The sequence below is a fragment of the Nicotiana tabacum genome, chromosome 3 (genome assembly GCF_000715075.1).
Source record: "Nicotiana tabacum cultivar K326 chromosome 3, ASM71507v2, whole genome shotgun sequence".
Classification (NCBI taxonomy): domain Eukaryota; kingdom Viridiplantae; phylum Streptophyta; class Magnoliopsida; order Solanales; family Solanaceae; genus Nicotiana; species Nicotiana tabacum.
The window spans coordinates 213,661,435-213,685,245 of NC_134082.1; the positions used below are offsets into that span (position 1 = coordinate 213,661,435).

Genomic DNA, 23,811 nt, shown 5'->3' on the forward strand with positions numbered 1-23,811 from the left:
TAGTGCGTCCATCGCCAGGGCAAATAAGAACCGGCTGAGCGCAGATCCTTGGTGTAACCCCATAACCACCGGGAAAGGTTCCGAGTCACCTCCCACAGTTCTAACTCGAGTCATAGCTCCATCATATATATCCTTTATCGTCCTAATGTAAGCCACCGACACACCTTTCACCTCCAGATACCTCCAAAAGGACGTCCCTAGGATCTTGTCATACGCCTTCTCTAGGTCAATAAACACCATATGCAAATTCCTCTTCTTATCCCTCTATTGTTGCACAAACACCAACCTCCTGATAAGGTGAATAACTTCCGTAGTAGAACGATAATAATAATGTCCCATGATCGTCGAATCTTGAGTCCGCCTCTATTATCATTGACACACTCTTGCGCAATTGATTCCAACAGATGACTTTGGTTCCATTGATCCATTGCCGTAGTATGTATTGATTAAGCTGATAAACTATTCCCAACCGTTCATGATATTCCTTCGAAAAGGCATCCACAAGCAATGTTACCTCTCTAGACCTTCATTCTCTTTCCACAACCCCGTATTTTCATGTTATCACATCCCTCAAATGTCTTCACGTCAATCATAACAATGCAAAGCATTTACACAATCTATTTTATTTATATGTGTTTTTTCAGGTTAATAATCCTCAATTATTATTAAGAGTTACATGTAGTTGGTTTTCACAGTTAACTTTTTTCTACTAGACACAATTTTTTCTCTTACAAAGACGAAGATAAAATATAATACGCGATGACACAAAGGACTTTATCAGTAAATTAATTAAATAACTAGGTCATTGTTTGCAATTTATCCAACAACATAAATATTTTGAAGAAGAATTAACATCAATAGCTGGCCACTCAATCGCTTAAACTAAAAGGGGCAGAAGGATGTATAATATATATGATATGTATATGTAATTAGTGAATAATCTATGTATATTGGCTATAAAAAATTAACAATACATGATTAAAAATGGAGGCAAGTGCACAAATAATTATTCTCATGTATGCTACTTAAGGATTAGTCAGTACTTATTTTTGTCCTGAAATTTTAAATTAAAAATCTGAACTTAAGGATATTTTTGTCCTGAAAAACTGAAATCCAGGACGCACTGGCTAATTCTTAAATGGCTAATTCCTAAATAGCAAGCAGCTCTTTAGAGTGGCTACCTGATATCATTTCTACCCAGCTATTTGTGTAAAGATCCCAAAGCTCAGCAACCAGCCTATCTAATCTGGAGCAGGCCCACATTCATACAGTGTGGAATAGGCCCACAGACCATTTGCAAAGTCCAGTTCGGATAGCATTCGCTAACTTCACCGGCAAGTCCGCTGGGTGTACAAAAGGAAAACACAAGCTAAGTGGACGAGGTTTCAGGTTGAAGCTTAGAACCCTAACTGGTAAAGTTATCGCACGAAGACAAATTGACAAATTCGATAATGGAGCAAAACGATTTCGATCGCCTCCTCTTCTTCGAGCACGCTCGCAAGACTGCCGAAGCTACCTATGCTAAAGATCCTCTCGATGCTGATGTATGTTCACTTTCTTCTCTCTTTATGTATTATTTATTACTTTCGGGCAATATGTACGTTCTTATGCTTATCGTATTAGTTTCATATAGCTCCAGCTTATATTAAATTGAGGTTAGATCCCTAATGCCTAAGGATTGGTTTCTATTGTTTCCAATTACGCTTGCAGAACTTGACGAGATGGGGAGGTGCATTGTTGGAATTGTCACAGTTCCAGCCTGTCGCGGAATCAAAGAAGATGATTTCTGGTATTGCTTTCTGGTATTGAATTTATTACTAGTATTGTAATCCCTGCTAAAAAGTTTTCCTGGAATTGGTTCATTGGACAGTCTCTGCCGTTTGTTAGAATGCTCTCGAAGTTATTGGGATGTTTATTTAATTAATTCTTGTTAAAGAATCAGTCTAAAGTATTAAGGCAATGAGTGTGAAGTGGACTAAGACCTTTTAGACACTGCCTTTTCTTTTATTGATGGTTTCTGGGCCAGCTTGTGCACACCTCTAATATTCCATCACGTACCTATTTACAGCTCTATAGGTGTACGGTAACTCTACCCTCTAAGATTTAGGTAGATGAGAAGAAATCTCTTAACTATTTTAAGCACCTTGAATGCCCTTTTAAACCGTATGTGAGACTATATATTTCAACACTTCCCCACATATAACCAAATTGGGGTTCTCGTGTGGACTTTGCGAGTGTGAGACTTGACTTGGGTTGGCTCTAAGACTAAGTCCACGTGAAAGAACTTAAAACATTCAACACAAAACCTAAGAGAACAAGTAGAGTGGCTAAGACATTCTTAACACCTTGGATGCCCTGATATACCACTGGGACATTTATGGATCTCACAAAAGACATTTCCATATCATATTAGGGCCTTTCATGGGTGAGTAATCAAACAATTTTGTTATGTTGCTCAAAGACAAAACTATTATGGCGTACTTACTCTATGGAAGGAAATGGTTGGAGGGTGATTGAAATATTGGGACCTCTTTTTAAACGAGTCGATGGAAATGAAGATAGTATTATCTGTTCTTGTCTTCTAATTGGCAATATCTTATCTAGATGCCATCTCAAAGTTGGAGGAGGCTTTGGAGGTTAATCCACAGAAGCATGACGCCATTTGGTGTTTGGGGAATGCACATACATCCCAGGCATTTCTAACTCCTGATGAAGATGAAGCTAAGGTTTACTTTGACAAATCAGCTCAGTGCTTCCAGCAGGCTGTTGATGTGGTATATATTTCTTCAATATAGATTCTGATAATTTTAGTGCTTATTGTGGGAGGCTTATTGTCATAACTTTTGTTCCTGTGAACTGTAGGATCCAACCAATGAACTTTATCGGAAATCTTTAGAAGTTGCTTCTAAGGTAAAGCTGCTGTTTTTTAGCTTGGCTTTGATATGTTGAGTGTGCTGAATTTTTGTGTCGCGTTTAAGAATTCCCATGAGTGTCTGAGCAAGTAGTTTGACGTGCATAGGTGAAATTATTCGTTGTCAAGGAAAAAAGAATAAAATATTTGACACCACGCTGCGGCGATCAATCAACAAGTAGAAAGCTCCCCGAAGTACATATTTTTATATATTTGCCCATTCCTTGTGCATGTTTAGTTCTACAAATATATTCATTTGAGAATTATGATCTGTATACTTTTTAAACAATAAGTTCAGGTGTCAGAATGTTTTACCTGATCCTTTCTGTTACATAAACGCACTACTAGATTCTTCAGATAGCTCATAGGCTCATATTTCTAAGGCGGCAAAGGAATTGAAAAAAAAATTGATCTTGGATTGCATTGCATCTTATTTGTGGAATGAATAGTTGTGCTGGATTCTGTTTATTGATATAAAGCTAATATGTTTCTAGATGCCCTCCTAGGTGATTTATAGCGCTTGTGGTATTACTTTTGCTTATTCTTTGACGGGAACCAGTTGTCTCTTTTAACTCACTTTATCATGCATGAATGATCTTTTTTGTTATTTATTTATGTTCTTGTACATTATATTTAGGCTCCAGAGTTGCACGCGGAGATTCACAAACAAGGTGCCATGCAACAAGCTATGGGACCAGGACCTTCGGCATCAACAAGTACAAAGGTATTATTGTCAGTTTTGCCCTCCACTCCGGTGCAAGAAATTCTTACCCCTTAAGATACTAAGTATATTTCTAATGCTTAAAGCTACTTCACTTTTATTTATTTTTAATTGCGTTTATAGATCATGATCTCTTTCTTTGAGTCTATCTCCTCTCTTTCATTTTGTAATGTGGAGCATGATGTTTTTCGAAGTGCAGACTCAGTGGCAGTCCCTTCTATGGCTACAAAATTAGAAACTTTATCCTTATTTAAAAAAATTAGAAACTTTATGTGGAAATTTCTCTTCATGGAATTTTGGTGGTTTTGTTTATCTTTTTGTCCTTTATAGACTTTGTTAACTTTTTCTGTGGTTATGGTTATGTTTGTTTGAATTATTGAAATTCCAAAAAAGTCGGCTCGTTTCATCGAACTTAGTTTCAGTGTCGACAGGATTTTGCTTAACCTTTCAATATCTGTCTGCTCTTGCATTCCAGGGTTCAAAGAAGAAAAAGAGCAGTGATCTGAAGTATGACATTTTTGGATGGGTAATACTTGCTGTTGGAATTGTTGCGTGGGTTGGTTTTGCAAAATCTAATGTGCCTCCTCCTCCTCCTCCTCCTCCAAGATAAGGCCGCGATACAGTCTTACAGGCCAAATACATGGAGTATTTTCTTGCACAAGCAGGGCTTTTGGCAATTCATGCTTGCCATGTAGCTAGGATTTACATGTAATAGATTTTGAATAAGAGTGTCTTTTTTATTCTCGATTCATTTCATAATTCTAATGAGGTTCTCCATTGTCTTCATATTATTTAGTACGATTTTCAGAAAATTGTGCTCTGTGGTTCGCTGGTTTACTTTTACCATTTGCCATTCTGAATTATAGGTCGTTAATTGTTGTTTGACACTGATTTTCTGTTTAGCTTAGCAAATTTTAGTGTTAAATTGAAGGTGTTTGCTTTACAAGGTTTGGTAGGATATGATTAACTGTGTTATCTTTCATTCAGTAGATCCAGCAGGGATTTAATTACCTTCATGTTTGGTCGAATAATCTCTTCTAAGAAAACTTGATATTTTAGTTCTTCAACGGACTCTTTATTTCCTTCATTCCTTCGGACATTATGAGTGGATATTTCCTCCCTCTTTTTTCTACCTAAAGAATATTCTTTAGCTTCGATAAGTTATGTAGTCGGTAGCAAATATGTTTGGTGGATTTCTCTAGTACTTTTAATTTTATAATTTTTTTGACTACTAAATGTAAATAGTTTCGGGCGTAGGCTAAATAGTTTATTCCTAAATGAATAAAGAATTTTCGAAAGTTTTCTCAAAATAATATGTCAAAACTCATCAGGAAATTAGAGAAAATTGCCTGTAGTCGACAGTAGGGGCGTTAATGGTTCGGTTCGGACGGTTATTTCATAAAATTTGTACCATATCATTTTTTCGGTTATTCTATTATTTATAACCAAAATTAAACTTTTCGAAACCGTCTCAATCATATCGGTTTCTCTTCGGTATCAGTACGGTTCGATTAATTTTCGGTATTTTTTTAAATATCATATAAAATTTACTAGTAGAAATAGAATGCAATAACATACGTTTTTATAGGATTTAGCAAAATTTTCTAGACATTTTTACTGTTTAAAGGGTGATGAATTAAAAAAGAGATGGTTAGAATATAGATCCATCAACTATTCTACAACAACGTAAAAGAAATCAAACAAAGACAAAGAAAATATAAATCACACGAGTTGAAAGATATACCAAGATGAGACTCAAGAATAAAGTCTATAGAAGATAAAATATTCAAAAAGATAAATCTAAATTATATGAAAGGAAACATATTCAATACATCGTAGTTCGCTACCTATAATCAATAAAATACTTTGTGCCTTGCTAATAAAGATACTTGAAATAACTTAGTTTAAGTAGAAGTAACATAATAGGTTTTAAGAATTAGTATTTTGAGTTTAGGAACTATTACTTTGTGGCTCGTAATAGTTTTCATAATTCCAAGGCCGAAAGAAAATTTAGTGCATTATTATTTTTAAACTTACCAAATAAATATATTTTTCACGTGTAAAATTTATTCGGTACGGTTCGGTATTTTTTCGGTTTATTTTTATAAAATAAAAACCTATCCTAATTATCGGTGCGGTTATAGATTTATATAAAAACCTACAATTTCTTAAAAGGAAACTTAAAAATCAGTTCGGTGCGGTACGGTTCGGTCCGTTTAGTCGGTTTTCGAATATGCATTGACACCCCTACTCGATAGTACATGATTTATCCATTTATTCACAGCGACGTCGTTATATTGCTTCCCAGTAGCTAACGAGATAAAAGCCCACTTTCTTCAGTTTTCTGTCTCATTCTGGAAAGGATCATTTTGGGAGTGGAAGAGATGTTGTTGGAAGCTAGAGCACAAGGACACTGGGGAGTTGCCGGAGCAGTTCCTCTCACTTTCCGCCGCTCTCTGTGTTCAGTCCCCACTCGCGTGTCGTTCCACGGTGCTGCTCCTCCGCAAACCCGGCGATTCCAACCGTTGGCTGTTGTTAAGCGAAGTCCTAAACGTCTCAAATACTCGGCTCCTCGCTTTACTAAGGTTTGTATCTCTCATCCTAAATCAATTTTATTTTACGTATTTGTTCATAGTATGTTTCCCGGAAATTTGGCCAAGCGCATGAAAATTTTAATTGCAAACTGCAACTCTGTATAATCATTCAGTTTCGAGCTGCAGTTATGGTGCTTCCTATTTTGTTTTGAAGCAGAATTTCAGAATTTTGATGAGCCGTTCGATAAATGAATTACTGCTTTATTTATTTTTATTAATACTTTGGAACGCGGTGGTAAGAAGATGGTTTCAGTTTCGAGCTGCATTTTTGGTGCTTCCTATTTTGTTTGCAGCCGAAGCTCAAAATTTTGATGAGATGTTTGATAAATGAATTACTGCTCTTATTTATTTTGTATTAATACCTTGGAACGTGGTAGGAAGATGGATTGCTGTATGTTCAAGTTGATCCAATAGGATCAGACTCGTGGAAGTTGGATCCAGTTGTTGAACTTCTTAAAGGAGGAGCTGTTGGAGTGATTCCCACTGACACTTTGTACGTTCTATTTCTCACTCTTTAGTTTGTGTTTAAACCTGAACAGACGGACATGCCACTACACTCATTCTTATTTTTCTCACTATTTGTTTCTTTTATCTTATTTCCTTGCCTTTGTTAATCTTGGTTTATTGTGTCCTTGTCACTGTTCTTGAGCCGAGTGTCTATTGGAAACAATCTCTCTTCTTTCATAAGGTAGGGGTAAGATTTGTGTACACACTCCCCATACCCCACATGTGGGATTGCCCTGAGTTTGTTTGTTGTTGTTGTTGTTGTACTGTGCATGTCATAATTGGTTCAACTTCTGGTTGGGTTATGTATAATGAAAATGCTAATACAACTGTTGACATGCATAACACTGTCCCTCTTTTTTTTGGGTTCTACTTTCATAGGAAACTAAGTCATAAAAACCTTTTTATTCTTTCCCTCAACAATTGAAGCCCGACTTTTAGGGTTTAGAAGATCATAGACTTGCTTGGCATCAAGCCTACGCCACTCAAATGGATCGAGGCTTTATTGATAGTTTTGGAACATCTATATCCAATAGTGCAATGTTGTTGTGAGATTAAATAGAGGGAGGTTGATTTCAGTCTGCTAGGGGAAAAAAACGCAATCATCTTTTTTTCTCTATAACATGGAGAATAAAATAGATGCACTGCACAAAGCTATTCCAAGGATATCCGAGCACTCAAAATTTAGGCTGTAAATCATGCTTTACTAAACTTTTGTGATTCCATTACTGTATCAAGCACCATCCTCTAGACGATATGGGCACTTTACATGCTCAATTAGTTGTAGTATCTCCATTATCACTTAGGATCAATCATCTCCGAAAATAAGAAAAGGTGCGGACCTATGGCTTAATGGATTCCAAGTTAAACATGACTCTTAGTATAAATTTGGTTACCAAGTGTGCTTTAATCCTCGATCACAGTCTTCTTATATTCTAAAATTTGATGTCTTTTCATCTAGGTACGCAATGGTTTGTGACCTGAGCAGTCATTCAGCCATTGAACGTCTTCGCAGGTAAAATATCTTATACCTCTCTGTTACTATAAAGTCATGCTTTACATGTCTTTCTTGAGTCCCTTGATGTCAGTTTCCATTTATTCTTCTTTTGTTAATTTTGGCCAGAATAAAAGAGATAGAACCTTCAAAGGCAAGTGCATTGATGTTGCTGAACTTATTGTCAAAACGATAAAGCAACCTAGTGGATGCTGGAGCTGATAAAATTGATTTTATCGTTTCCTGCCCTGCCTGTGTTTTCTCCATATTTGTCACTTGCACTGTAAATTTATGTTGTCTTCTTTACGTTCTTCTGTGGTTTTTGCAGCCCCTTAGTATCATATGTCGATCCTTCCGGGACATAGATACATATACAACAGGATTTCCTAGTGGTAATGGCCAAGGTCTTACAGACATTTTTCGAGCAGTCAAGCATTTCCTGCCCGGTCCTGTAAGTATGCATAACATGTTTTTGGTAGAGACATGCAGTGTAAATTGTTAATAAATTTTCCGGCATGTGCATTTGAGAATGTAGGAAGTCTACATTCTCTTCCTAGAGATTATATTATCATCAGGTTTTACTATGTGAGTCTGAGTATTACTTTTATTAGTTCAACTACTTGTCGGTCGTCACCTTACTTCATGCAGATTTTAAAATCTTCATATAAAGATCTTTTTCCTTTTAATCCTTACCGTGGGGGTTGGCGGTTTTGAGTCATCAGCATTTGACATTTTGGGTACCCAAGTCTGGCTAGACCTGTAAACTTCTTGAAACTGATAGTGCACTGTTAATTGCCTATGTGGCAGTACACTTTCATCTTAACTGCTAGCAAACAACTACCAAAACAATGCACGAGGTATGGGACTGCTGCATCCAGATACATTTCAAGGAAAAATGTTGGTGTTCGTATACCTGATGATCCTGTCTGTCAAGCAATCTTAGAAAAGATGGATGGACCTCTTATTTCCACAAGGTATGCTAGCATAGGTAAACGAGTGGACTGATTTTTGCACAGTAGCTGCTGCTTTATTTTTGACTGACATACCTACTGATAGTAATCCTGATTTATTTATCACGTAATGGTTCAGTGTCAAGTCACCAGAGGAAAACGAGTGGATACTGGATCCTGTCATTATAGCTGATGTATATGGTCCAGAGGTACTATTCCGCCAATGAATTCAGCTGGTTTAGGCTGTTTCTCTTTACTTGCTCTCTTTCTTTAAATTTAGAAATAGAGAGGAACAGACTAAGTATTGTTTCTGGAGCAATACTATCAGAGGTGTATGCTCCATCATAATGGTGACGGTTGTGTGCGACTGTTCATCTATCAGCTTACTTTGACAAACTCCTCACCCTTGACTGTGAATGCTAAGCAGGATCTCGTTCATTCCATTCTGCTCTGAGCTACGGATTTTATATTTCCCTTGTGTGTTATATGCATCCAGGGCCGGCTCTAACGTTGTTTCAAGTAAGGCGTTTGCCTTTTGGGGGCCCCAATTTAGAAATAATAGGTTTAAAGTATTTAAAAAAAATAATATTTAGTACTTTTCATACAAAAGTAGAGTTTTTCTAGAACAGTTGCCTCAAAGAAAAGAAGTTTTCAAGATTATAAGTGATAAAATCTTACCTGGGATTAACAATATCTCAAGATAGATTAAAGGGGTTGGCTATATTATCAATTGAAAAGGAATTTTAGAGGAAATCGATTATAAAAAAATTATTAACAACTTTGCATCACGAAAAGATAGAAAAATAGACGTCAAATGAAAATATATATATATCATAACTTTATTTTAAAAATTTAGGCATCACATTAAACTTTGGCTTTAGGCCACACATGTGTTCGAGCCGCCCCTTTATGAATCTATGATTGCTGCAGCTTGCGAGTTGGATATGTTTACTTCGTAAAATTCTGCTCCATTTCTTGCTTATGTTTTTTCCTTTGCATGGAGCTCTATGTCTATATTTTGGTTTCTTACATTTTCTGGCTCATTAGAAAAGGTTTTGGTTGGTCAGTACCCTGTCCTCTTGTGATCTCTTTTGGTTGTAATCTTTTAAATGGATTGAATTTCTCTTTCTTTCTTCTTTGATGATATTAGGGACTTGATTTTGTTGTTGATGCTGGTCTTCGAGTGGCTGATCCATCTACTGTAGTAGATATGACTGCAAGTTCTCCTCGTCTTATACGGCAGGGAAAGGTAAACTAGTGGTTCCTGGACCTGATGCCTTAGCCCTGTGTACTACATGATCTCATATGTTTCTTAAATTTTAGAATATTGAAACCTAGCTAGCAGTTTGCCACCTATTCATATTAGGAAAGTAGAGTGGCGGAACTTGTGGCTGATTCTGAGTGCATATGCGTGAACAATGTGTCAAATTGGAGTCGTATAACGGATAACCTGGTAGTCCTTTATAATGAGAAAACCTTACTGCCCTATAGCTGCATAAGCACCTTTATCAATGACAACTGCACTCGGTTGGTTTTCTATGCTGTATGAGAGTTTGGTAACACATCAAGAATGTTTGAATTAGACAAAGAGCCCGCTTGATTTAGCTGATTTAAAATAGCTGATAAGCATCAGGTGCTAAAAAACACTTTTAAGTGTTGAAGTTGATTTAATAAATAAGCAATTCCGTGTTTGGATAAAAGTGCTGAAATTAATAATAAGCAACCGAAGTGTTTGGTTAAAAAGTGCTGATAAGCTCTTTTTTTGGTTAAAATGACTTAAATGACCTTATAACTATTTACGCTACTAAAGACTGTCATTTTCTTCAAAATTTTAGATTCTAGATAGATTCAAGTACAAAATAATCTATTTATCATGTTATTTTAAATACAAAAATGATTAGATATTTTTTTATAAATATAATTTATGATATGATTAGTATAAGTCATAAGCTACAAAATGATAATTATTACTCTCTCTGTTCCAATTTATGTTCACCTAATTTCTATTTTGTCCATCCAATAAGAATGATCATTTTCTAAATATAGAAACAATATAACTTAAACTTCTTTCTACCCTTGATGAGAAGTTTTTATTAAAAGTTTTTATTTTCTTTATTAAACTTCGTGCCCAGTTAAAGAGTCTCATATAAATTAGAATGGTGGGAGTATAAATTAACAGAAGTTCAGAAAAAAAACTTAAATAATGCACAAAGCATTTGTAGAGAAGAAACAAGCACTTAATGTGTATTGTTTGTGGTAAATTAAATTAAAACATTCAACTATCATAAATATCTTGAGCAATCAGTTCACGAATTGCCCTCCAAATATTATTATCTCCTTGATTTTCTACATTTTCTACATTTGCAATGTTGACTCTTCTTCCAACATCAGGATCAACAAGTGGCACATATCTCTCATTCTCAGCTTCTTGCAATGCATTATCCACCTTACATTTCTTTCTAATGTAATTGTGAATTACTATTGTAGCTGAAAATGTTGGTTTATGTTTAGTTAACAATGGCATGCTGAAAATATTGGTTTATGTTTAGTCAACAATGACATGCCAATTGGAAGAGTTGGTGGAAAGAGTTGGTGTGGATGCTAGGAGGAAACTTCCTCCTTTGATGTCACCAATGACATCAAGAGGAGGTCTTTACCTCTATAAATAGATGCACTCCTTCACTTGTAGAAATTATCCCAAAATAATACAATACATTGTAGTGAGTAGAGAGTTAAGAGAGAAATTCTCTTAAGTGTAATTGGGAAATCTCCCCTTCCTTTGTTAATATTAAAAGGGCAATTGTTCTCTGGTGGACGTAAGATTATTTTGATCCGAACCACGTTAAATCTTGTGTTCTTTCTTTTACGTTTCCGCTAACAATTGGTATCAGAGCGACAGGATTCTTTAACGATCCAAGGAGAAAGAACAAGCAAATATGAGTTCCATGAAGTTTGAAATTGATAGATTCAATGGACGCAACAACTTCAATATCTGGAAGATCCAGATGATGGCGTTACTGCGGAGGGAAGGTTCAATCCATGCTATTGACGGAAAGTATCCTACGGATATATCAGCTCCCGACAAGGAGAAGATTGAAGGGGATGCATTGAGTGCAATCCAACTATCCCTTGCACCTAACGTGCTTTGTGAAGTGAGTACGGGTACCGAAGAGACGGCCAAACAGTTGTGGGAAAAGCTAGAAGGGCTATACCAAGACCGATCAGTGACAACAAGAATGTTGTTACAACGGCGTCTTCACACATTTAAGATGGGGTCAGGTACTTCGTTACAAGATCATTTAGATGCGTTTAATAAACTTGTCATGGACTTACAGATTGCAGGAATTAAAAGGGAGGAGGAGACGCTTGCATGTGCTTTGCTATTTTCATTGACTTCAGGATATCGTGATATTGAGAATTCAATGATGTATAGCAATGAGCCTATCAAGCTTGAGCAAGTGCGGCAGACACTTAACTCTAGTGATGTGCGGAGGCACATTGAAGGAGATAGAGATGACCAGGCAAGTGGCCTCTTTGTAAGAGGACGGACTAGCCAACAGGGAAAGACCAAATCAAAGCATAGATCAAAGTCTCGTGTGAACAAGAAGAATACAGAGTGTTGGGGTTGTGGCAAGAAGGGGCACTTTGAACGAGATTGCCCAATGTCAAAGTCCAAGGAAAAGGCGAGTGCATCTACAGTTGAACAGGTACATAATTTTGATAATGATTATGTACTAACAACATCGTGTAATAATAATAGTAGTTATGAAAACAAATGGGTGTTAGACTCTGCTTGTACTCTGCATATGACGTTCCGAAAAGACTGGTTTAGCAGCTACGAGAAAAGTGGAGGAACCGTAGTAATGGGCAATAATGCAACTTGTGCAATAGTTGGCATTGGCTCAGTTCGAGTTCGCTGCCATGATGGAATCGTGAGGACTATTACACAAGTCCGTCATGTTCCTGATCTGAAGAAGAATTTGATCTCCTTGGGTACTCTGGATGAACAAGGCTACAGGTACATGAGCGAAGCAGGAACTATGAAGGTGACTAAAGGTTCTTTAGTCATGCTGAAAGGCAAGCTGGAGAACGACCTTTACACATTGGCCGGAAGCACCATTGTTGGCTCTGCAAATGCATCTACAGTGCAGTTATCTAATGATGACAAGGCAAGACTATGGCACATGAGACTGGGTCATATGAGCGCACGTGGACTGGAGATGTTAAGCAATCGTAAACTTTTGGAAGGTGAGAAGATCAACACGCTTGACTTCTGTGAGCACTGCGTTCTAGGGAAGCAGAAGAAGGTCAGCTTCAGCACTGGCAAACACAAGACAAGAGGAGTGCTAGACTACATCCATTCAGATTTATGGGGTCCTTCTAGACTTCCATCGAAGGGCGGAAAGAGGTATCTTCTCATTTTTATTGATGATTTCTCACGAAAGGTTTGGGTGTATTTTTTGAAGGCAAAAAGTGATGCTTTTGAAGCATTTAAAGAGTGGAAGATTTTGGTTGAAAATCAAATGGAGCGGAAAATCAAGTATTTTCGCACAGACAATGGCTTGGAGTTTTGCAATGAAGAGTTTAATGAATTCTGCAAGGTTCATGGGATCTCAAGACATAGGACTGTCAGGCATACCCCACAACAGAATGGAGTTGCCGAGAGAATGAACAGAACTCTTCTTGAAAAGGCTCGTTGTATGCTCCTACAAGCCAAAATGTCCAAAGTATTTTGGGCTGAAGCAGTTCACACTGCTGCTCATATTGTCAATCGATCTCCAGCATCGGCAATTGACTTTAAGACTCCGAATGAGGTATGGTCAGGTGAACCCTCTAACTATTCATACTTACGAGTATTTGGGTGTCCAGCTTATTATCACGTTAATGAAGGAAAGCTTGAACCAAGGGCTAAGAAGGCCATATTCGTAGGGTATGTGGATGGAGTAAAAGGGTACAAACTTTGGTGTTTGTCTTTACTCAAATTTATAGTTAGTAGAGATGTCACCTTCGATGAATCCTCTATACTTGATCCCCGTAAAGTTTCCGTGGAGCTTTCAGGAAACAAGAACAACGAGCAGGTGGAGCTTCCGGTGGAGCTTGCCAAGGAAAAGGATCAAGAGACTCAGGTTAAAGATGAGTCAGAAGATGTAGGCGTTGAAGAACTTGCTGTCAATGAACCATACACAATTGCGAAGGGGAGGGAGAAGAGGCAGACACGAGAACCGGAACGCCTTATAAATCAAGCAAACTTGATTGCATATGCGTTCGTAGCTGCACAAGAAGAGATTAAAGATCTGGAGCCCTCCTCGTATATTGAAGCAACTTCTTGCAAGGATGCCGCACAATGGCGGTTAGCCATGACTGAAGAGATGGAGTCTCTTCACAAGAATCAGACATGGGTCTTAGTGAAAAGACAAAAGGGGAAGAGGACAGTTGGATGCAAGTGGGTCTACCGAAAGAAAGAGGGAATTCCTGAAGTGGAAGATGCTAGGTTCAAGGCGAGATTGGTTGCAAAAGGTTTCAGCCAAAAGGAGGGAATTGACTACAATGAGATTTTCTCTCCGGTCGTGAAGCATAGCTCAATTCGCGTGCTACTAGCATTGGTTGCACAATTTGACTTGGAGCTTCAACAGCTTGATGTCAAAACTGCTTTCTTACACGGTGATCTAGAAGAGACAATCTATATGGATCAACCTGAAGGTTTCCTAGCTGAGGGAAAAGAAGATCACGTATGCCAACTAAAGAAGTCTTTGTATGGTTTGAAGCAATCCCCTAGACAGTGGTACAAGAGGTTTGATGCATTCATGACTACACATGAATTCTCAAGGAGTGCATTTGATAGTTGTGTGTATCACAAGAAGATGTCTGGTAACTCAATGATTTATTTACTGTTGTATGTTGATGATATGCTTATTGCTGCTAACAACATTACAGAGATAAATGCTTTGAAGAAACTATTGAGTAAGGAATTTGACATGAAGGATTTAGGAGCTGCAAAGAAAATCCTTGGTATGGAGATTTCAAGAGAAGACGATGTTGTACATCTTTCTCAGAAGAGGTATATTGAAAGGGTTCTCGAGAGATTCAATATGCCAACGTGCAAGCCTTGCAGTTGGTAGTATTATGTATGCTATGGTATGCACACGTCCAGATATTGCTCAATCTGTAAGTGTGGTAAGTAGATACATGTCCAACCCAGGAAAGAGGCATTGGGAAACTGTCAAGTGGATATTGAGATATCTCAAAGAAGCTTCTGGTGTTGGTCTTACCTTTCGAAAAAGTGGTACAGGTATTTCAATTCTCGGTTATGTGGATTCTGACTATGCAGGAGATCTTGACAGAAGAAGGTCCACAACTGGATACATCTTTACCCTCGTTGGCAGTGCCGTCAGTTGGAAGTCGACTTTGCAGTCGATTGTCGCTTTGTCTACGACAGAAGCAGAATACATGGCAGCAGCGGAGGCGGTAAATGAAAGCTATCTGGTTGAAAAGTTTAGTAGCGGAATTGAGTTTGGTTCAGCTGGAATCAACTCTTAGATGTGATAGTCAGAGTGCTATTCATCTAATGAAAAATCAGAGATTTCATGAGCGCACTAAACACATTGATGTCAGATTTCATTTTATTCGAGATGTTATTGATGAGGGAACTATCAAGGTCGTGAAGGTTATCACAGACGATAATGCTGCAGACATGTTGACCAAGATAGTCTCGCTCGCTAAGTTTGCACACTGCAAGGACTTGGCGGGGGTGTGCATCAACTGATGCAACTCCGAAGAGAACAGTTGCTAGGTGGAGGTGGTATGTTCAACAATGGTTTGATTCTTCTTGTTTCTTACAACGGGGTTGCCCAGTAAGCTTAGAAGTTTTGGCCAGAGTTGTTCACACGCTCGAAACGCAAACCAAGGTGGAGATTGAAAATGTTGGTTTATGTTTAGTTAACAATGGCATGCTGAAAATATTGGTTTATGTTTAGTCAACAATGGCATGCCAATTGGAAGAGTTGGTGGAAAGAGTTAGTGTGGATGCTAGGAGGAAGCTTCCTCCTTTGATGTCACCCATGACATCAAGAGGAGGTAGTTTGATGTTACCAATGACATCAAGAGGAGGTCTTTACCTCTATAAATAGATGCACTCCTTCACTTGTAGAAATTATCCCAAAATAATACAATACATTGTAGTGAGTAGAGAGTTAAGAGAGAAATTCTCTTAAGTGTAATTGGGAAATCTCCCCTTCCTTTGTTAATATTAAAAGGACAATTGTTCTCTGGTGGACGTAGGATTATTTTGATCCGAACCACGTTAAATCTTGTGTTCTTTCTTTTACGTTTCCGCTAACAGTAGCCAATACTATGTCTCTTTGAGTGTCAATATAATAGAAAGACATATCAAGCAAAGTAGACCACCTTGCTTTCCATACCCCAAATTTTCACTCTACAATGTTTCTGCAAGAAGAACAAATAATTGAACATTTCTTTATGTCCATTTGGTGCTCGCAATTGTCGTATCGCACCCAAAGGCGGATCTAGGATTTTAGATGTATGGGTTCAGCATTTAAAGTTATGGGTTCATATGTACTATTTATTGCAATTTTACTGATTTTTTATACATAAATTTATGCTCCCCGTTAAAAGTATTGGGTTCAGTTGAACCCGATGGTTCTATACTGCATCCGCCAGTGGTCGCACCTCTACGAAATTCTGCAAGGTGGTATCTCACATTATCCCCTTTGTATGGAGCCATATATCCCTTCATGTGTTAATATCTTGTATCAACAAGATAATATTTGTCCCTAAATGGATGTGGAATGTTTAGTTCGAGTCTACGAAGTGCCTCACCAAATATACGATTATCATGAGCTGCTCCTTCCCACCGAGTCCAGGCAAATGTAAAACACATATTAAAGTCGACAACATCAAGAATATTTTGAGTAGGGTAACCTTTACGCCCAATGTATGGTATCTCTTGACCTTGAGGCAATCTTGCTTTCACATGTATGCCATCAAGTGCTCCAATATAATCCTAAAAATTTATACATGCATAAACTAAATGTAAGTTTACACCGGATAAGTTTTTGAGTTATAATGTAATTGGTTAAGAAATGCACTTACTTTAAAGAAGGGAGATACCGTTAGTTACATGGCTCGTGATATCCCGCACCATCATTATAACTTGGATGTGGTTGAATTATGTCTCTTGAGAGCTTACCAATGGCCTTTAGAACACTATGAAAATGCCAATGAATTATTTTTCCTTAATGTTGAAAAATCTCTTGTACCAATCGATTCCCGGCACCATGTGCACAAATCATCAAGAACATCCCTAACTCCTCATATACAGACATCCCACGCGTGGGTTTAAGACCATATTTATCAGTTAGATCTTTGCTTAAATCAAGAAATACCGACTTCCTCAATCGAAAATTTTCATAACACTGAGTCTCATTTCCATGTAATATCTCTTGGGTAAATATATTCCCAATGCGTCTAGATGTACGACATGGTTCCTTGCAAATGTATTTCTCATAATATATCAATATACTCTTACATGCTATTTGGTGTAGTGCCATCCATTCCTTATTTTCTTGACTTTCCTCTTCTTCATATTCGTCATTTAACAAGTCATTTGGATGACCAGATATCAAATTGCTAACATTCCGGCATGCCATTAAACTGAAATGAAACAGACACACAAACTGTTATGAATTAAAAATGACAAATGCTAACTTCAAAGTAAATAGTATAGTGACTATTAAGATAAAATACATAATGTCTAAACAAGAAATGATTATACCAACATTATGTCTAAACAGGAAACGAAACATAAAGATAATATAACCTTCCACACATAGTTTAAAGAGCAAGTTAAATAATGTCTAATGCTAATGTAATATGGGTAAGGCATCATCAACAACTTCTCAGATTAGATTAGATGGATTGTTCAACACGAAGGATCGTCGATGGTTATACTTAAAACCAAGATTTCCTAACTTTGTCCGTAGACAACCTGAAAAATGCATGTCACCTCTCTTTCTGTGTCAACAAGTTCACATCACAATTAAAAATATCACTGCCTCCAAGAATATATTTTCTAAAATGTCCATGCACTTCTCAATGGTGGGCTCTGAAGATTTAGATGTGCTTTTGTTAGACATGAACTGAATTAGAATGTGTATCTCCTCTTTAAGCGATAAATGAATTATTTTTTGTCTTGCGCTTTTTCACTTGACTTGTTACTGCCACTGCCATCTATTGACTTTCGCTTTTAAAGTGATGGCTCATGAAACGTAATTGAATCCATATTCTGCAAGTCGTGACTTTCCTCGCTTCTTTCATCATTCCATTGTTCTATTGACTTTCGCTTTCAAAGTGATGGCTCATGAAACGTAATTGAATCCATATTCTGCAAGTCGTGACTTTCCTCGCTTCTTTCATCATTCCATTGTTCTATGTCACTATCATAAACATCATTTGTGTTCCATCATCATGTTATTCTAACCCAACTTCAGAGTCTTGTTCTTGATTTGCTGCACGTGCTCTCTCTCCGGTGGGAATGATATCGGTAAATATAGCATCGTAACGAAACCATATCAACAAAAGGTCTTTGTTCCTAAATTTTTTGTATTTAAAATTCTCCTGTAAAAAAGAATATAAAATTACTCTAAGTAAACAAATGAAACTAACAGTTGAAAGAGTTGTGAAATAATTATAGAAAAGGGCAAGCAATGTACCTTAATTTTTTGCTCCCACCAATCATCATCTGCAATAATTATTTTTCTTGTGGGATCCTCCATCCTAAACCTGTCTTACACCTCTCATGAGCTTCTTAAATAGAGTCCACTCGGCTTTCATGTGATCCCAATGATTTTTCATTTGTTTTTTATTATATTGTAATCCCGTCTTCTTATTGAACTCAATTACCATATTCTTCTCTCCATCTTTAGACAAGTAAGTGTGCCTATTTCCAATTCTAACTTCTTGCTCACATAATTCAATGAATTTAATGTGTGCATATTCGTCCCACTTAGCATTATGTTTTCGAAAAATATTTTCTGCCATAATTGAATGTTAACAATATGAAGAGATTACAAGATTTAGCTATAAACGTAGCACAAATCAAAATAATCAAAGTTCAAAAGAACGTCTTCTTATTTTTGTATGTCACATAATTTTGAAGTAGAAATTATATTCAATATTGTGATAAGACCAACTGCCTTAAACTTCTAGCAGCTAACCAATAATTAATGGAAGGAAATATAGCAATCAAATTATATATGAGACTAACTGCCTTAAACTGTGAATGTATTCTCTTATACAATTAGTAGTAGTTTCTTTATCCTTTTTTGGGTCTACAAATGCGTATGTTATCCATGTATTAGGTACGGAGTTACTAACATAGATTTAAAATGCACAAATTTAATCTCAAAGAGTGTTTGATAAACTCCTCTGGTTCGTCTCTTACACTGGTTATTTGACTAGTATGTATCTTCTTAGTGTCTATAAACATCTAATCTTTGCTATGCACACTATTGAATACCATCTGCTTCGCAGATGAAGCAGTTTTGCATGTTCAAAGGTTCTTGTATATAATAGTGATTTGGATTTAACTTGTATAAGTCTGTAGCAAGTTTTTGTGCGCTCACTTCAACCAAACAATCTTGGACGACCCCATTATTAACAATTAAAAACAAGAGAACATATGAAAACAAAACCAAAATCCTACAATAAAAATATACAACTAAGAGTAGGAAACTCTTACTTGAGGCTAACAGTTAATACACGTGACATAGGTACAACAATATGCACAAGACAAGTGAATTTTGTTACCTCAAATTGCTGACGGAAATCTGGTCTGGAGAATTGCAGAGGTACGGAATGTTTACGTTTTGAAGAATTGGGAGAAAGTGAAATTATGCGAGGAGTTTTTTTTAAAAGAAGTATTTTAGGGATAGAATAATAAATATTTTGGTCAAATCTAAAATGCATATAAGCTGAAATTTAATAAGTTAGGGAGACCAACTTATCGCTTTTGGCTTATTTTTTTGTTTATAAGTACTTTTAATTTTACTAACACGTAGATAAGCCGAAAAATGCTTATGTTTGACCAGCTTTTAAGCTTAGCCAAATACTCTCAAAGCTCCCAAAGAGATGACATTCCCTTCCCACTCTTAGCGAAGAGGATGATCATCCGACAAAATTGGAAAATAGTCGACACCATATGTGGTTGGGGTTTGCTAGTTTTGGCAAAGAAAGTAATTTATTTTTTCTAAAATATGGAATACATTCCTTAAATGCACACTAGCATCATAATTTTTTTATGTTCAGCTGTTGAATGTTTCCGGCCTTGTGCTGTACATAATTTGTTTCTTAGAGGCGGTGACAACCTACAGCAAAATTTATTAGGTAATTTAAACACTAAACTGGTACCAACTGTCAAGAAAAAACTAATCTTGGATTGGCTACAAAGAGAGATGGTAGAAGAGCGTCACGAGCCTCAATTGTAGAGATTCATCATGTTGTAAATGAGAAAGCTGCTTAATTAAGTACTGGCCAGGATAGTAGAGTTCGATTCTGAAGGTGCAAGGTTCATGAAACTATTGAGAAGTAGCAAGGGCACATATCATGTCAAACATCATTGCAACAAGCTTAAGGGAGATGTCAGATAGCAGTTTATGCATTGTTGGAGAAGTAAAATTAATGAAATTTTATAACATAGTGCCCTTTAAAAAGTGATTTTGCTTCAAAATAATGATCAGCAAGTAGTTAATTACTGACTGCCTTCTTGTTTTCTCATTCATTGTTGTATTCATAATGGAACGCATGGTTGTTCTATTATCTGGTAAGGCGATTAACTATGGATCAATATGTTTTTCTCTCCTCTCCTGTCAATTCTCTGAACTGTGATGTTTGCATTCATTTTATGGTCCTTTTTTTGTTTTTCTTGTTTACGTTCCCTCAGGGTCCTAAGCAGCCTTGGATGATAGCAGAAGACGACGATTCTGCTCGGGATGGAAATTGAATAGATCCCATTATTGACGCAGTTTAAGTAAGACTGCTGCTTAAAATCCCACTACCTAAAGCCAGAGCTCTTGTACAGCACACAGATAAAGATAGTGAATCCCTTTCAATCTGGATCATCGTCCATCAGTCTTTCATTAGTGTACATTGGTTGTAAATACTCAATGTGGTAGATCACGACTCATTCATTCCCCGGTCATTTCTATTTTCTATTGTGTTTTCGCCTCGTCGTGCCAGAACACTCTGCCTCTACATTATTTCTCGTTGTTATCTAGTGAAGAGGAAACCGCTGTTTATACGTCCTCGGTCTGTTTGGCTTCGATGATAACTGTTCCTAATCATTTGGTATTTTCTAGTTATTAGACAAATTATTAAGGTAACCATCTTTATTCAAAGTAATATTTGGTTATTGGCTCTACGATTTAATTTTTACTGTTATTACAATCAATTACTCCCTCCGGTTCACAATAAGTGTCCAATTTGCTTTTAGCACGCCCATTAAGAAAATAATAAATTCTATACAAAAATACCTACTATGACTAAATTACCCCTAATTAAACATTTAATGTGAGGAGTAAGAAAACTTTTTAGAGATATGTACATAGGGGTTATTTTGTAAAAATAAATTGAATTCTTTCTTGATTGCTGGACACTTATTTTAAACCAAAATAAAAAATAAATTGGACATTTATTGTGATCAGGAGTGAGTACATGCCTAGAAATGAGCAAAATTGTTTCGGGACCACGAATAAAGTAAATCAAATTGATGAAGCTTGAACGAGAAGTTTTTGGTTGTTGTGGAGGTTCTGCTCCCAAGTCCCAATGAGAAGTGTTGGCAATATGTAAACCACTAGCTAAATAATATGCTTGACAAGTGACAATTAAAAGTACAAAATTAATTTTTATCAGGCAAACATAATATGGTAATGGGAAGATCTGATGCATACTGCTACTGATATACACACAGACACAAATGGTTATCAGTGAAATCTTAAAATGTACTTGGAAATCTAGATGCAAACTGTTAGCAATGACAGAAACAAACCAACGGCCCGTATTCAAGCACGTCAGGAATAACGTAGAATTTATTCGGTTGTAAATTGTAGTAATAATTTCTTTTTCCCGCATGTAATAATTTGCGTAGAAAGGAAAAGTGAATATTGAAATATCTAAATAGTGGCGGCAAAATTTGAAACTCAAAAATTTGTGGTCCATTAGTCTTCAGCCAGTTGGATTATATTCATTCTCCCGCAAGCTGTTTTTACAGTTTTAACAAAAATCAAAATTCTCCCGCAAGCTTCTCCTCAAAAAATTCAAAAATCGCGCTCTCACCCTCTCATTCAAACCTAATCCCTCTTTGGCTGCCGCCTTTATATATCTTATCATTCCCACCATTCTTTCTCAAGCCACTCATCTCTACAAAAACCCTAGAAAATATCTTCCATATATCCAATTTTCAGAAAGAAAAAAACAAAAATGCCTCTAATTCCAGAAGAGCCTTTGCTGGCCTCAAGCCCAGATCGGTTCTGTATGTTCCCAATTCAATACCCACAAATTTGGGAAATGTACAAAAAAGCCTTAGCCTCTTTCTGGACTGCTGAAGAAGTCGATTTATCTTCCGATACCCGTCACTGGGAAACCCTAACCCCCGGTGAAAGGCATTTCATCACTCACGTCCTTGCCTTTTTCGCCGCCTCAGACGGCATCGTTTTAGAAAACCTAGCCGGAAGGTTCATGAAAGAAGTCCAAGTTGCCGAGGCGCGTGCTTTCTACGGCTTCCAAATCGCGATTGAAAACATCCACTCCGAGATGTACAGTCTGCTTCTAGAGTCGTACATCAAGGACTCTGACGAAAAAAGCAGATTATTCCGCGCAGTTGAGACTATCCCCTGTGTTGAGAAGAAGGCGAAGTGGGCCCTACGTTGGATCGATGGTTCCGAAACATTTGCGGAGCGTTTGGTTGCCTTTGCTTGTGTGGAAGGTATTTTTTTCTCTGGAAGCTTCTGTGCTATATTCTGGTTAAAAAAGCGGGGGTTAATGCCTGGATTAACTTTCTCGAACGAGTTAATTTCAAGGGACGAAGGTTTGCACTGTGATTTCGCTTGTTTGCTTTATAGTTTGTTAAGGACGAAGCTTACTGAGGAACGAGTTAAGGGAATTGTTGCAGATGCTGTGGAGATAGAAAGGGAGTTTGTGTGTGACGCGCTGCCTTGTGCGCTGGTGGGAATGAATGGAGATTTGATGAGCAAATACATTGAATTCGTGGCTGATAGATTGTTGGATGCTTTGGGTTATGATAAGCTGTACAATGCGCAGAATCCGTTTGATTGGATGGAGCTGATTAGTTTACAAGGGAAGACTAATTTCTTTGAGAAGAGAGTTGGGGAGTATCAGAAGGCTTCTGTTATGTCCAGTTTGAATGGAAATGGTGATACTCATGAGTTCAAGCTGGATGAAGACTTCTAAACTTTAGTATTATTATTGGTTCGTTTTTTTTTTTTTTGCAATGGTAGAGTTAGGTTTGTGCTGTTCTTTTAAGAATCCACATATATAGTTTGTGTGTTAAGCTTAATATCAGCACAAGTGTTGTGTATTAATTTGAATTAATGTTGTTTGTTCTTTGTCCTCGTATGAAAAAAGCCCCTTTAAGGTATATGAAATGGCTTTCCATTTACTGCAGTTTTCTTTTGTAGCAGTCCTCGTTTGAGCTTGAGATATAGTAATAGACAGAACTTATTGTTGCAGCATTTTCTAGATATTTTTGAGAAACAATCAAATAGTTATCTGAACAAAACTGGACTTCAATTCATATAGTGAAAAATGGACTTCAATTCATATAGTGATTTTCCTTGAAATTGGACCTGGCCACTATTGACTTGTTTGCATTCTTCAGTTCTTTGATTCATTATAGTTTTACTCACCAACTACTTATAATGTGGTACCTGGATTACATTGAGTTCATTTCATAGGTAGGAAAAAAATCTTTTCACTTGAATGAGATGTTTTAATTAAACAATTGGATTTTTGTTGTTTGTTAATTATCTTAGAGCGGAAAGTGCAATCTTTTCTTTGGTTGATAGATCAGTGAATTTTAAAAAGTCTTGAGGATATGGCCGTAGACA

The 23,811-nt window shown here is 36.9% G+C and overlaps 3 protein-coding genes across 7 annotated transcripts; all 3 read left to right on the plus strand.

Moving 5' to 3' along the window:
- Window positions 1–1,349: 1,349 nt before the first annotated feature.
- LOC107807197 (mitochondrial import receptor subunit TOM20) lies at window positions 1,350–4,478 on the plus strand. The gene is made up of 6 exons (XM_016631531.2): window positions 1,350–1,544; window positions 1,711–1,789; window positions 2,605–2,774; window positions 2,863–2,910; window positions 3,549–3,635; window positions 4,108–4,478. The coding sequence occupies exons 1-6, from the start codon at window positions 1,452–1,454 to the stop codon at window positions 4,240–4,242; spliced, it is 612 nt and encodes a 203-aa protein (XP_016487017.1). The 5' UTR covers window positions 1,350–1,451; the 3' UTR covers window positions 4,243–4,478.
- A 1,481-nt stretch (window positions 4,479–5,959) lies between these two features.
- On the plus strand, window positions 5,960–21,107 carry LOC107807195 (uncharacterized). 5 transcript variants are annotated; one of them, XR_012708165.1, is made up of 11 exons: window positions 5,961–6,217; window positions 6,604–6,719; window positions 7,692–7,745; window positions 7,854–7,878; window positions 8,053–8,175; window positions 8,532–8,698; window positions 8,814–8,883; window positions 9,825–9,923; window positions 11,566–12,381; window positions 19,462–19,539; window positions 20,631–20,987. XR_012708165.1 is itself a non-coding variant. In XM_075250575.1 (9 exons), the coding sequence occupies exons 1-9, from the start codon at window positions 6,017–6,019 to the stop codon at window positions 11,628–11,630; spliced, it is 912 nt and encodes a 303-aa protein (XP_075106676.1). In that variant the 5' UTR covers window positions 5,960–6,016; the 3' UTR covers window positions 11,631–11,767. The 5 variants fall into 5 exon arrangements, 3 of the variants coding, with proteins under 3 accessions (XP_075106676.1, XP_016487015.1, XP_075106677.1); XR_001652839.2 differs by lacking the exon at window positions 11,566–12,381 and having other exon boundaries at window positions 20,631–21,107; XM_075250575.1 differs by lacking the exons at window positions 19,462–19,539; window positions 20,631–20,987 and having other exon boundaries at window positions 5,960–6,217; window positions 11,574–11,767.
- An 852-nt stretch (window positions 21,108–21,959) lies between these two features.
- LOC107807196 (ribonucleoside-diphosphate reductase small chain-like) lies at window positions 21,960–23,368 on the plus strand. Its single transcript, XM_016631530.2, has one exon. It carries the CDS (start codon window positions 22,166–22,168, stop codon window positions 23,153–23,155), a length of 990 nt encoding a protein of 329 aa, XP_016487016.1. The 5' UTR covers window positions 21,960–22,165; the 3' UTR covers window positions 23,156–23,368.
- Window positions 23,369–23,811: the final 443 nt, after the last annotated feature.

Coding starts and splice junctions, on each gene's coding strand:
- LOC107807197 (XM_016631531.2), top strand. CDS start 1,452: ATGGAGCAAAACGATTTCGATCGCCTCCTCTTCTTCGAGCACGCTCGC. Junction 1,790..2,604: donor ATCAAAGAAGATGATTTCTG/GTATTGCTTTCT, acceptor TATCTTATCTAG/ATGCCATCTCAAAGTTGGAG. Junction 2,775..2,862: donor TCCAGCAGGCTGTTGATGTG/GTATATATTTCT, acceptor TGTGAACTGTAG/GATCCAACCAATGAACTTTA.
- LOC107807195 (XM_016631529.2), top strand. CDS start 6,017: ATGTTGTTGGAAGCTAGAGCACAAGGACACTGGGGAGTTGCCGGAGCA. Junction 7,746..7,853: donor GCCATTGAACGTCTTCGCAG/GTAAAATATCTT, acceptor AATTTTGGCCAG/AATAAAAGAGATAGAACCTT. Junction 7,879..8,052: donor AAGAGATAGAACCTTCAAAG/GCAAGTGCATTG, acceptor TGGTTTTTGCAG/CCCCTTAGTATCATATGTCG.
- LOC107807196 (XM_016631530.2), top strand. CDS start 22,166: ATGCCTCTAATTCCAGAAGAGCCTTTGCTGGCCTCAAGCCCAGATCGG.